This window comes from Chaetodon trifascialis, chromosome 10 (assembly GCF_039877785.1).
Source record: "Chaetodon trifascialis isolate fChaTrf1 chromosome 10, fChaTrf1.hap1, whole genome shotgun sequence".
NCBI classification, from domain to species: Eukaryota; Metazoa; Chordata; class Actinopteri; order Chaetodontiformes; family Chaetodontidae; genus Chaetodon; species Chaetodon trifascialis.
Window position 1 is genome coordinate 19,052,495 of NC_092065.1, and position 13,424 is coordinate 19,065,918.

At 40.7% G+C, this 13,424-nt stretch overlaps 1 protein-coding gene across 1 annotated transcript in view; it reads left to right on the forward strand.

Annotated features, from left to right (window-relative positions):
• The window catches only part of LOC139337549 (anoctamin-1-like), a 42,522-nt gene that overhangs the window by 1,218 nt on the left and 27,880 nt on the right, over positions 1-13,424 (forward strand). The window contains exons 2-5 of the mRNA XM_070972180.1: positions 3,880-4,006; positions 4,103-4,272; positions 12,276-12,374; positions 13,149-13,300. Of these exons, the coding sequence (XP_070828281.1) occupies positions 3,880-4,006; positions 4,103-4,272; positions 12,276-12,374; positions 13,149-13,300 (548 nt within the window). The remainder of the gene's footprint in view (positions 1-3,879; positions 4,007-4,102; positions 4,273-12,275; positions 12,375-13,148; positions 13,301-13,424) is intronic.

The following is a 13,424-nucleotide window of genomic DNA, read 5'->3' on the forward strand; positions in this document are numbered from 1 at the left end:
GATTACAACAGCTAGAAATGTTGGGATATGTGGCCTCCATGAAACACAGATCTGATCATAATTTGTATGTACAAATAAACAAAAAACAAAAAACAAACAAACAAACAAACAAACAAACAAACAAACCAAGAACTCTTAGAATCAAACCACTTGTCAATCATATCACACAGTCGTCTTCAGTTGATAGAGTCAGTTGTCGTGAAATGGTGCGTGACTAGTTGTCCACGCTGGCTCAAAAGTTGAGATTGAAAGTTAACTGTCGACCTCAGGAGCAGCGGCTGACAAAGGTCTTACATGGACATGGTGATGGTGCATATTATAAAACAAGTATTCTGGCACACTTGAACACACAATTATCACTTGAACTGCTAATGACCTGACTGTTGTGCCTGGCATTTGCAGTGTTATTCTCTGCAGTGCTGCTGGTGTGTGTGTGTGTGTGTGTGTGGGCAGTGTCCCTTGCGAGTGTCTCCATGATCAGTGTCCCTTTCTTGTGACCTTAGTCCCTGACAGCTGACAGATGTTCTTAGGATGCAATAACACTGCTATTTTCACAACCAAACACGTGATATACATGTGGATTGGATTCAGCAGTGTACAGGCCACTGATTTGTTATTCAGCCACCAAAATAGCCCATCTTGATCAGGGTTGTACGAAAAACTGGCACAAAACATCTTGTCAGACTCATAGATTAATTCCTTGATGAAGTAGTTACTGATTGTTAGCGCTTTTGTTCAAACATTTAACACTTGACTTTTAATAACTTATCTCTAAAGGATTTTATGGAAAAAAAATATATGATTATCACATGTAAGGCATTCAAAACAATGTTATGGTACTGGAAGTGAAACTCTGGTATTGTGTTGGCAATAAGAGTGGAGGCTCTGAAGATAACTCGGGTGTCAGAGTTACTCTCAGAATCAGTCATACAGTGAGGATGACACCAGTGTTGAAGAGTGTTCATAGAGTCGCAAGAGACATATTTTAAAAGGAAAAGTCAAAATCAAAGCACCAGAGGCCTGACTTTTAGTCCCTCATAAGGGCTGATGTCTAAAAAATCCTCTATTTCCCATAAATGCAACCAACAGAACCTTTTAATTCAAACCTCTCAGCCTGGTGACTGTCCTCTGCTCAAACTAGGTTTGTAACACAAGCTTCCTGTTAAATGCGCAGTGTGTAATTTCTGCCACTAGGGGTCTCTCAATCAAAACGACAATAAAAGATGTTTGACTATGTGGTGAAGTAGCATGGGATTATGGGAGTTGTTGGCTTCATGGTTGAACAACAACCACTGCTGATAAAAATCTATCTAACGTGACTCGGGCAGGAATATTAAAAGCCGAGGTAATATATTCAAGTTTTATTCAAGTGACATTTAATCACTTTAGCTGACTTTCTCCCTCACTCCCTGACGTTACAGCTCATGGTTCCCAAGAAGTCAATGCAATCAGTGACCAAATGAAATACACCCTAACCTTGAACAAAATTACATATTTCCCTGCATTTGAACATTGTTGGAAACATTTTCTCATAATGTAAATAAACACGTCAACAAACTATATGACAGATGTCTCGTCGTTTTCAGACATTTTAATGCAGAAATGCAACATGTTATATCTTTGAAATGCTGCTTCTCAGACTTGAAAAAGCTCCTCCAGAGTTGCGTACCATTAATATTACATTACATATTAATATAATAAACTGTTGATGTTTGTCATTTTTAACAGCCATTGGTGCCCACAAAAAATGAGACGCTGCTGTTTGAATGTTTTCGACGTTGCTCTTTGCTCTACAGGAGAAAAGGGTCATATATGAGATTTGTTAAGGTCAGAGTTAAGATCGTCCAGGTATGTTGCCAAGCGCGAACTAGATCCAGCATGCGACCAGCTTTCAGAACCCAGCCCTGCTCTGGACTAGTAAACTGATCTTCAAGTGAAAATGGGTGGAGTTCCTCTTTAAATATTGGTGGATGCTTTCTATGTAGTTTGATCTGTAGACACCTCCCCTCAGATCTGCAGCCAGACTTTATGAATAGACTTCAGATGAGGAAATACTGTAATAGGCTCAGGTCATGACACATCTCATAATTCACACACCACAGGGTGTGTGGCAGCTGCCACCTCGACTACAGCACCAAACTGCACTCTGATGCTCTACTATTAGCATAAAATCCTCATTTTCATTCAGCATGTAATCTAATCCATCTAATTTACTAAAATTCGTTGGAAATTCAGAGGTCACAGTGCTCCCTGCCATGGCTGAAAAATACGGCAGTGTGCCAAAGCGTGAATTGCACAGCTGCTTTCACACACAGTGAGCCAGCCAGCAACTGACAGCCTGCCACGTAGCTGCGCCTGGAGCTCAGGATTGATGTCAGAGCTCTATCTATATAAACTTAGAAACTTCCACTCAAACAAGTTGGTGATGAATGTAATTTCCTGTACACTAAATTGGATTCCACAACCACAGTCGTGAAATAAAAGTGCAATCTGTCTACAAAGCAGCTGGTGCATTCATCACTTACCTTATTCAAAATGACCAGCTCATGACAAAATGTGATTTTCAACATTGATATAAAGATGAATCTGAATAAGCATGTCAGAGAGAAACTGCTGCTGTCATAGCTTAGATCTTGGTGGGCCACTTTGCAGTATTACAGCCTGGTATCCAAGGAATTATGTCCATTTTAGACCATCAACACCTCGTATTGTATGTCTGGCACCATCACTTGAGATCAGCAACATGTCCTTTATGGAGCTAGGCGTTCAGGCTGGACTTCACTGCACTTGCAAACAAGCAAGTTGAGCACATTTACAGGAAGTCTTGGGCTGTCTAACATCACAATTCATCTCCAATGGGCCTCAAGCAGACCCTCTGCAGACTTCCAGAGGGTTGGAAAATTACCCATAAACCATGGCTGTACGTTGAATTTTGAAACTTTGGCCAGCTGTGGCACCATATCATCTGCTAAGGCAGGTGGAAAGATTTACTTTGTTAGAACAAAGTCTCTCCTAACTAAAGTAAACTGATGATAATGTGGACTTAACACAGACAGAATACCAAACAACACCCAGTGAACATTTCTTATGTTGTGCTTCTTATGGGAGGTTCCTAAAGGACTACATATTTCAAAATGATCAGAGAGAGTACAAGTGAAAGTCTCAATTCCTCTTCAGAAAGATATTTGTTTTCCTTGAAGTGGGAACCATCACAGAAACTAGTAGGCCATACTCACATGAAGCTTCGTCTTCAACACCTTCACATCACTTCTTTCAGAAATAGTGACAGGATTTGCAACATTGGTGCATATGTCATATAACTGTATGAGGTTAAAATGAAGTTTAAACAGAGAATATATCTATTAGAACCAATAAAAAACATTTAAATATGCTTAAAAATATATGGGTTAAAAGGGGATTTAAAAATGTCTGAAATAACCAAAATGTACCCAGGTACAAAATAATATGGAGAGTCTAAAAATGAAGCAAAATTCAAGGACGTTTGGCCAGCAGAGACAAACTGACTCAGACTCAGAGGCAGATTGAGCGGGAGCAGAGAGGTTTGGATGGGGCAAATGGATTTTTGACATGGATTTTTTTCATGGAAGTAATTGTGCAATTTTTTCACTAAATGTCTGAGCAGCACCACACCCAATACAGAACCAATTTCCAGAAAGTTTACAAAAACTGAAGTGACAGTATTTTCAACATGAATGTATACATAAGATCCTAAATCACATACTTAAGCTATTGTGGATTTGGATTTTCAGTGGCTTTAACAAAACTGCACACACAAACAAACACCTCTGCGTCTACATGTGGTTTCCTGCATATATAATCATCAGTTCTTCCTGTCTGTCCCCATGTGCATGCTGTCAGCTGCTGAAGGCTCTAACCCCAGAGGAAAACACCCACTGCCAGCATGGCCTCTATTTTGAAGACGGCCAGCGGCGTGTCGACTACGTCCTTACCTACCCTGTGAAGAAGCCATCTGGAGGCCGCTCCAGCAGACAGTCAGCGCACCTGCTCATTGAAAATGCAGTTGCCCACAGCCTGCGCCACGGTCCCAGGACCCCTGACAAACATCTCCGACATCATCAAGTACAAAGGGCAGGAGACTCATCATCCCTGCCGTCATCACCAGTGGCCGATGTGGAGCTGGGATGTCCAGGAGAGACCTTCAGCGGCCATGAGGATCATAAGACATTCAGGCGGGAGGAGTTTGAGGGGAAACTGAGAGACATGGGGCTGGAGCTGGAGAAAGATGAGGACGTGAGTTTATATCTTTATTCATTTATTCCTTCCAGAAACACTATCAACTCCACCTGAAATCTAATAGTGCCTGTATTCTAGTCTATGGACAGAAAAGACATTCCTTTACAAAGGTTTACACAGTTTGCACAAGTACACACAAGTATATTACCTTTTTTCTACTTTAGCGCACAATGACCTAAAGTAGGAAACACTATAGGTGGCTTTCCGTCCACCTGCTCTTATGCCTTATTTGTATTGGTGCAAAAATACGTGAAAATACAGAACATTTGAAACAAACTTTGAAATACTGCAAACTTGTTATGACAAGGAGGAAAAGTTGGTTTGTTGATAAAAGCAAAATGCCACAAACTTTGATGGAAACAGACTTTGCAAACAAATCATGATGTACCTGAAGCATATGATAAACGTCCACTGAAGCCTCTGAGGGGATCCACTGAGGGAAGAAAAGCAGCAGCAGGTGAAAACTTCAGTTTTATGTGGAGGAATTAGTGGAGTGTAATGGTCCTGTTTAATTAATCCATGAAACAACATTTATGCGTCAGCATGGGAGCCTGATTTGATGAAAATCATCAAGGTCTGATAAAATCTATTAGACGCCCCCCATCAACGAGAAAGCAGTTGGAACCCCTGTATATTGATATTTATGATTGAAATTGTGTATTTCACTGACCTATTTGAAATGTAGGCCTACACACTGTATTCATAGCCACTGTAACCCCGTCAAATTTAACACAGCTTGATAATGAAGGTTACGCTTTTTATTGGCTGAACATATATTTATTATCAAATTCCAACATTAATTAGGCTCCTTCACTGATTGAACTTGAGAACATAGTAAATTGGCTTAACTGACATCAACGGTAGCCTAACTGCTAAGCTGTTAAAAAAAAGGCTTTTTAACACGCGCAAACTATTTCTGCGTGTTATTTGCGTCGGGTCAGAGAACTGCGCTTTAGTGCGAGCCCTGTGCTTGGTGGTTTTCAGCCAGCTTCTTCACCAAGGGATGAAGAGAAGTTTGTTTCGGCCTGAGCACGCCCAAGGCAACCAGATTTAGCCAGTTGCGATATTTGGACTGCATACGCAGGACCTGGCTGAAGCCCTGCTGAACGAGGAAGAGGGCGGGAAATGCGAGAGGAAGGAGCCGGGTCTTGTCCCAAAGAGCAGGGTAACGCTGATTGTATGTTCCCCACATCTCAGGCCAGCTGGACACATGGAAGGTTGCCTGGGCCTCTTCGTTGCTTTGGAGGTCAGTAAGATGTTCTTGTATTCTGGCCTCGCATTCCATGACATCAGCCTGGAAGGGCTTCACCACCCAGTCTGGGACAGCGAGATTCTGGAGATCCCTGAAGCGGATTTCCATGTTAGCTTGTATTGCCCTCAAGTGGTTGGTGTCACGGACCAGGTGGTCATTGGTCAGCTCATCAGACACCAGAGACAGGAATAAACCACAAATGTATTCTACAAGTGTATTTTTGGGCTATTTTAGTTTAGGTGACACATGATTTATCATTGGTGAATTTAAAAATAGGTGGGCCTCAGGATAACCACAACTGTAGCCTATCTATAATTACAACTACAGCAATAATAGGTTATAAATAGCAAAAATCCTAATAATGATGATGATGATGATAATAAATATAATGATGATAATAACCTTAGCCAGCTGTGGGAAATGAGTGAACTGACGGCAGTCTACACTCTGTCTGTACAGTTCCAGCTTGGCGAGCAAGCTGAGGATGATGGCCTTGGAGTGGACCAGAGTCACTCCATTCCCCTGCAGCTTGAGAGTGACTTCGTTCATGTTCTCAAATATGTCAGCCAGGTAGAAGACATTGCAGCAGCAGGATAGCACCTTCTCCCTGAGAGATGCATTGGCATCCTTGAAAAAATTCAGGACTGTGTTGAATAGCTTGCATAAACGAGCAATGCACTTGCCCTTGGACAGCCAGCGCACCTCAGCATGCAGCAACAGGCACTCGAATGTCTCATTATTCTCCCCACATAGTTGCCTGAACAGCCGGTGGTTCAATGGATGGGCCTCGATTTAATTGATGGCTGTGACTGCCACATTCAGGGACTCGTGAAGTGGAGGGCTGATGTTTTTGTTCACCAGGTTGTGTGATGGTGCAGCACACAGTGGACTGTCAGTATGTGTGGTGCCTGCTCCTTCAAGAGAGTGGTGAAACCGAGGTACCTGCCAACCTTGGCAGGAGCACCGTCTGAGGCACAAGCAAGGATGTAAAAAAATAAATAAATAAAAACAAAAAATATAGGTCTAAACTTATGCAAAAATAAAAATAAAAATTTAATTTATGAAAATCCCTTATTAACAAACAGACCAGGTGTATTTTTTTCACTTCTGTGTTGCATACTCTTAAATATTAGTAAAGCTACCACAATAGGCTCATAAAGTGCTTTACACACTTGAAATATAATATATAATGAAAATGAAAATGACTTTAAACCGCCATTAAACTCAAATTACTCTTATGTATAGCAAATGTGCATTAAAAGCACTTAAAACATCACCAAATCCAATATTCAACACAACAATTCTAATACAATGTTTGTGGGCCCACACTTTAATAAGAAAAATAAATATGCCAGCAAAAACACTTTTTCCTCATGTCTGGCCAACGGCTAGCACTTCGGTTAATACAGTTCAAAGTTCAAAGCGCTAAATTGATGGAAGCTGGTCGTTAGCCTCCAGGCTAATGACGTCCAAGGCTGCTTCGTGCTAGCTCGATGTTAGCTCGGCTGTTAGCTCAGCTGTTAGCTTGACGTTGGCTGAATGCTCAAACATTGGAGTGTCTGTCGAGCAAAAGGTGGTGTGCCAGTCTGGCACTGCCAGATGAAGCCCCGATTCGAGGCTTATACCATTCTTGTGGAAATCACGTGACTGATGACAAACGAGGCCTCGGTTTGTGTGGGTGACCGAACTGTCTCATTCTGAGTATCGCTCCTGTACAAAGCGGGTTCAAAACGCACGCATCTCTGAGGGTGTGTTGCCGTTTATGGTAGTGTGGTTGTAGTGTTTCAGCGTGTCGGTAGCGAGTTCAGTAGATTATATAAATAGATTATTATTGAGTGAAGTAGGTTATATAGGTAGATCAGTACTAGTGCCATCATAACAATTATTATCATTAGTCATAGTATTATTATTAGTATTAGCCTCTGTTAGTTAGAGCACATACAATTACACCAAACCTAGCTGGAGGGTTACAGTGTTGTACACTGTGATATTTCATCCTCTCTTTCAATGGAGCCTCTAAGAAAGAGGAAGTCTTCTCCTGTCTGGGACATGGTTGCTCACAACAAGGTATATGTGAATGATTAGATTTTATTTGCACATCATCACAACAGTTGAATCACAAATTGTGATAACATTACCCACTTACTGGACCAAAGGTTTAAAAAACTGGGCTTCTTAAGTCAGATGAGACTTCAAGAGGCTGTTACAAGGCTGAAGTATGAATGTGCCAAGATTATCAGCAACTCTGCAGTAAATTCTGCCAGTGGCAAACACCCCAACTCAGGTCGCGGCCTCTTCAGCAACATCTTCAACATCAACAACATCCATGAACAACAGTAAGTAGTCTGTTTCTTTGTTTTGTCAAAATTAACATTAATTGGTAGTAATGTGAGCCACTGTTAATGTTTTTTTCTTTTAACATTTATTAGATGACCTTTGGCATCTGCTGGACACAACAGTGGATCAAAGTAGAAGAAGCTCAAGTGACACAGCAGATGCCGCAGTGGAAGTGGATCATTATTTAGCAGGGGTGAACCGAACAGAACAGAAGATCCCTTGTCTACTGGAGTAGACAAAAACACCAACATCCCCGCCTTTACCAGCTGGCTCTCATGTGTTTATGTTGTCCTGCATCTTCTGTTCCATGTGAAAGGGTATTTTCTAAGCCTGGAGAGCTTGTTTCTAAGAAGGGGAACCGTCTGAGCCCCAACACTAATAAAAAACTTATTTTTCTAAATAAAAACCAATGAGCATTCTCATCCACCACCCAATGAAACAGTGTCTCCTATGTAACATTCCCAGTCCCACATCCCTGCGCTAAGCACAAAAACAAAGTCTTATTTGTTGTGTTCATACAGGCATCTGTAATCAAAAAATTATTTTACAAATGAGCATAAACATGTGCGTGTGAGAGAACTGTGACAAAGATTAATGCTTTATTATATACAATCACAGAAAAAGTGTCCAGCTAGGTGATGAGCAAAATTAGTTTTATTTCTTTGCACAGCAGGTGTCACTAGTGAGAAGAAATGAAGCTTTGGGTAGTGAACCGTCTGGCAAACCAATGGGCTGCGAAGCTTCAGTGGTTCAGGAAGCCTCAGTTTGCCATCACTCAGCGAGAGTGACTTTCTGTGCCTGATCACTTCACTGTAACTGTTATTAAAGTTCAGAGACCACATACTGACGCGCTCAATATCAGAGCGTTGTCCCTCTCCTCACTACGTGAGACTGCCAGGACACGACAGACCAAGGCTATGTTTACACTTAGAGAAAATGCATATGTTTTCATGCAGTTTGGCCTCTTTTTTACACGCAGAGGTTTTTTTACGGAAAACGTTCATTTTTAAAAACTCCGGCCATAGTGGAGATTTCTGAAAACACCGGTTATGTGTTACACAACATGCGATTGAAAATACTTAACGTGATTTGAGCGACCTGTTCACACTTGCCCCCATAGGTTTGGCATAGTTATGATGGCGCTCGACGACGTATTTATCCGGGTTCATGTAAACAACAACATTTTTGAAAACGATATTGTGTGCATGATGCTATTAAATAACATAATTATTATAGTTACTAATAACATAATTTTGAAAAAGGAGGGGCCAAAATATCTGTTTTCCAAAATACCCTGCTACGCGTAAACAATGCCCAAGACGCACACACAAACCCTTGCCCTCAATCTGACGTTGTTATCCCGCCCCTAACCAATCAGAAACCAAGGAACTTGACGTTGCCTCTTGACTGACTAATTAGAAGAACACTCAAACAAACATCAGCGTAAGATGCAAACTAGCAGGTTAGAGTTTAACACCTCTCCACATTGCAAAGAAATGCATGGTGATGCATTCATGGTCAATTGTAAATCACGCACTCTTAAGGAAATACATATTTAACCACATTTTATCCATTATACGGCTATACAGATGAACCGAGGAAATAGTCAAGGGATTTGTGAACAAAATAACCCAGTGAGTGACAGACAAATTATCATGCCAAAGTTACAGATACATGTAGAATAAAACCATATGTGCATATGAGCAGCTTTGGGTGTCCCCAGATAGATGGAGAGAGGTTCCAGGACAGCCGATGCTTCAACAGAGAGGAGCCTGAGCAAAAAAAAAAGAGAAGTACTGGGGTTAAGGGTTAATGAGACTGAGACCCACCTGCTTGAAGGAGGGGCTCGATAGGAAAAGACCCTGCAGCCAGCTGACTTCTCTCTGACTCCAGGGACAGACAGGAGTCCTGTATTCTAAGAGCGTAATGCAGAGGACAGATATAAGGTTTAATGAGGTCAGACAGATATGAAGGGGCGAGCCCATTTATAATTTTTCTAAGACATGAGAAGCACTTTAAAATATGATCTGACATGAATAGGAAGACAATGAAGTGACACTTCTTCATCTGCAGATGATGAAAAAAGTGTGATTACTCAGCTAATAATAGTCATTAAAAATAGGTTATTCTTGAAATTAGAGAGGCAAAGGGTTACTTTGATTGTAAAATTTGTTTTAAGGATAATTCTTCTGTATAAGAACTTTGGTCTTATTTTTTGATTTTGCCCTTTCTATCAGTTCTGGGGACATTGTATTCACTACATTAACAGCTGAGAACTGGTAACACAGCGAAGTCACTAAAAAGAAGTCTGCTGGGTCAAGAAACAAGCTGTCAGATATTCAGTACTATATTATATATACTATATTCTGTACTGACCAACAGTTTCTCTAACCACTTTATTTCACAGGCAAATTGAAAGGAAGCAGACAAAACTACTGTGATAATCCCTAATCGCACAGGTAAACTGTGTGAACAGCCAGGTGAGAGTTGACGCCAGATGATAACAAACAAATCCAACAGTTACAACACATTTTTTAGAGTGTTGTTTGCGTTAAAGACCTTCTTTTCTTCTCTTCATATACAAGTAACTTTGCATCACACATCTTTATCAACCAATGCTGCAGATAAGGAAGGAAAATCTGCTTTCTGAAAAACACCCTGTGTCATGTTTGATATGATCGTCTGTCTGGATTGAAGTTGTTTTCACAAGTAAACAGCTTTTTAAGACACGTGTGAACGTGGCCTCAGCTTTATTTATATTCAACTACAGACATCTGCTTCTGAACGTCTTCAACAATTTAGAAGGCAATTTCTGCAAAACTATTTGCAGGGTTGCAGCATAGATATATCTGTGTATCAGTGGTGTAAAAGTGTTAACTGATATTTTGCCCATGTATAAGATGTCCTAATGCCAGCATATAAATAGAAAATAAGACTTTCCACAGCAGTGACTTGAAAGGGCTGACCAGGGGGTGCAAGTACCATACATACCTATTTTCCTGAAACTGGGCAAAGGGCAAACATGTGTGACCAACACATTTTTTGATATTTAGGTGATCACTGACAGTAGTGCTATTGTGAAACAACTGGCTGATTAACACTGTGCATAATATCAGTGTTTTGCAGTGAAATGAGGGTATAAAGGAGTATTTGCATCTGTTGGTTTTGGCTAGTGGGTATTTGAAGGAGGAACCTGAAGGTGTGGAAGTGGAGGTGCAGGTGGCAGGTGCTGTCAGACAGGATGGATTCTGCTTTCTTGAAAAAACTGTTGGTTAAATAAATCAGACAGACTTCTCTGTTGATTACCCATGATATTTCTGCAGGCCTTGATCACCTTCGGAAATGTGTTTTTCTGTTTACGATTGAGAGAAGCATATCAACGGATAAAAGAGAAAGTAAAAATAGACTCAATAAAGCATCTGAGAAGTCATCAAAGACTCGTCAACACAGAACTTAGCCTGCCTCCTCTCACAAATAAGGCGCTGCTGGCTTTTTTTGCTCAGCATATTGGAGTTACAATCAAAGCTCGGCTTATTATGAATTATACTCTTGTACTTGTACAATTCAATGATTTTTACATCCTGACCAATAATTTTAGTGTTGACAGGGTTGGACGTCTAAAGTCATTACACATATCCGTGGTGTTTGTGGTCTTTGTCACATGTAATTCAGGAGACAGCGACAGTAGTTTCTGCACAGTCTGTGGGACCAGTTCTGAGTATATGCTCTTGTTTGCCTTTAGATGAATGTGACCCACAGTCACAAAAATATGCAGAATTTCCCGAGGCAGGTGGAATGGACGCATGGAAGCACAAAGCACTTCAATATCCATGGTGCATGGTCTCTCCTGTACAAGTGTGGTTTTGCAAAAGTGTTCATCTGTCTAACGTCATACAGCACCTCAGCACGACTTACTGTGGCACAAAGGCGCACAGTTGTTTTACTTCATGACTCAGATTAGAAGTATAACTACTACACATAGAACTATGAACTATTTAACCATTCAGAGGCATGAAGAAGCCGGCTAATTTTCCAGCGTGTAGGGTGGCCTATGGCACTGCATCAGGTTTTTATGCTGGATGAGGGCACTTCATTGCTCTTGTACATTGGGCCACTGTCAAGGGTGCTTTTTCATATTTTATCTACAAGGAGGACATCCTAGAGGGCCCTTTGCAGCGTTGCTTTTCACCCCTTGAGTGTAGTTTTTTCACCCTTTCATGTTTTATTCTTGAAATGCATTTCAATATGAGTGTGCTGTGTCACAGTTTGCACTGGAGTAGAATTATGACTGCTGATTGACACGCAGTTTCCTATACATATTTAAAAGTTCCTGATATATACTGCTGATGATGCCCAAACATATGTAAGTTGTGTACGGCTGAGCCACACTTGTATGTTGTATGTCTCTTAGGCCAAGATTCAAGGGGTGGGCTTTGTGAAGATTCATGCTCCCTGGAACGTTCTCTGTCGAGAGGCCGAGTTAATGAAGCTAAAGATGCCCACCAAGAAGGTAAGACTCACTGTCTCTTTACAGTCTCTCTGTATCTGTGTGGGTGAAAAACTGAAGAAGCCATTTTTCTTTGAATACTAGTCAAAAAAAAAACCTAACATGCTCTGAGATAGATAGATAGATAGATAGATAGATAGATAGATAGATAGATAGATAGATAGATAGATAGATAGATAGATAGATAGATAGATAGATAGATAGATAGATAGATAGATAGATAGATAGATAGATAGAGAGAGCATACAAATAGAAGGAGAGAAGTGAAACTATGACTTTATTAGACTTTATTTGATCATTTTGTGATGTAATGTGGCTTTCATGTATCAGTAAAGACTTGCAATGCATTTACTTAATCAAGTGGTTTGCAGTAATATTTTAAGCATTTCCTTTTTATGTTACTGAACAGTAGATGTTTTTGTTACTTTTTCTGTTGTAATATAGCTGCTGCATTTAACAGCCATGGTGTTGCTGTAGCTGAAACTATTCCAGTGAAGTAGCTTCACTGGCTACAACCTCAAAGCTTCCCAAACCTGTCTCTGAGCACACAGAACAGAATTATTCCAAAACAGAGCTCAAAGAGCTCTGAGTGAGCCTCAGCAAATCAAGGTCTGCCTCCTCAGCCCTGAGCTGAGCAATTTCACTAGCTGTAGTCTTTATGATGATATTAGTGCGACTGCTTTTAACAACCACACTAATAAGGAGTATTGGATTTTTGTGTATCATATGAAAAGTTACCTTGACTGAGGTGCTTGTTTGTTTTGTGGGGGTTTGTAGGTGTATGAAATCAAGCAGTCCAGCGGTGTTATGGAGAAGATCAGCTCTCTGGTCAGTAAAGTTGTGGAGCCTCTCCACCCTCATGTTGAGGAAAATCAACCCAAGAACATCAAACACCTGTCACACACTTTCTCCAGGGAAAAACAGCACCTGTAAGTAAACCATTTACGTCTTGATGGAAAATAAGTTTGACCCTCGTAGCCTTACACGATTATAGAGGCCACACAACAGTGAAGAGTTCACTGTGGAAAAAAGTGTCTTCAATGAACCTAACAA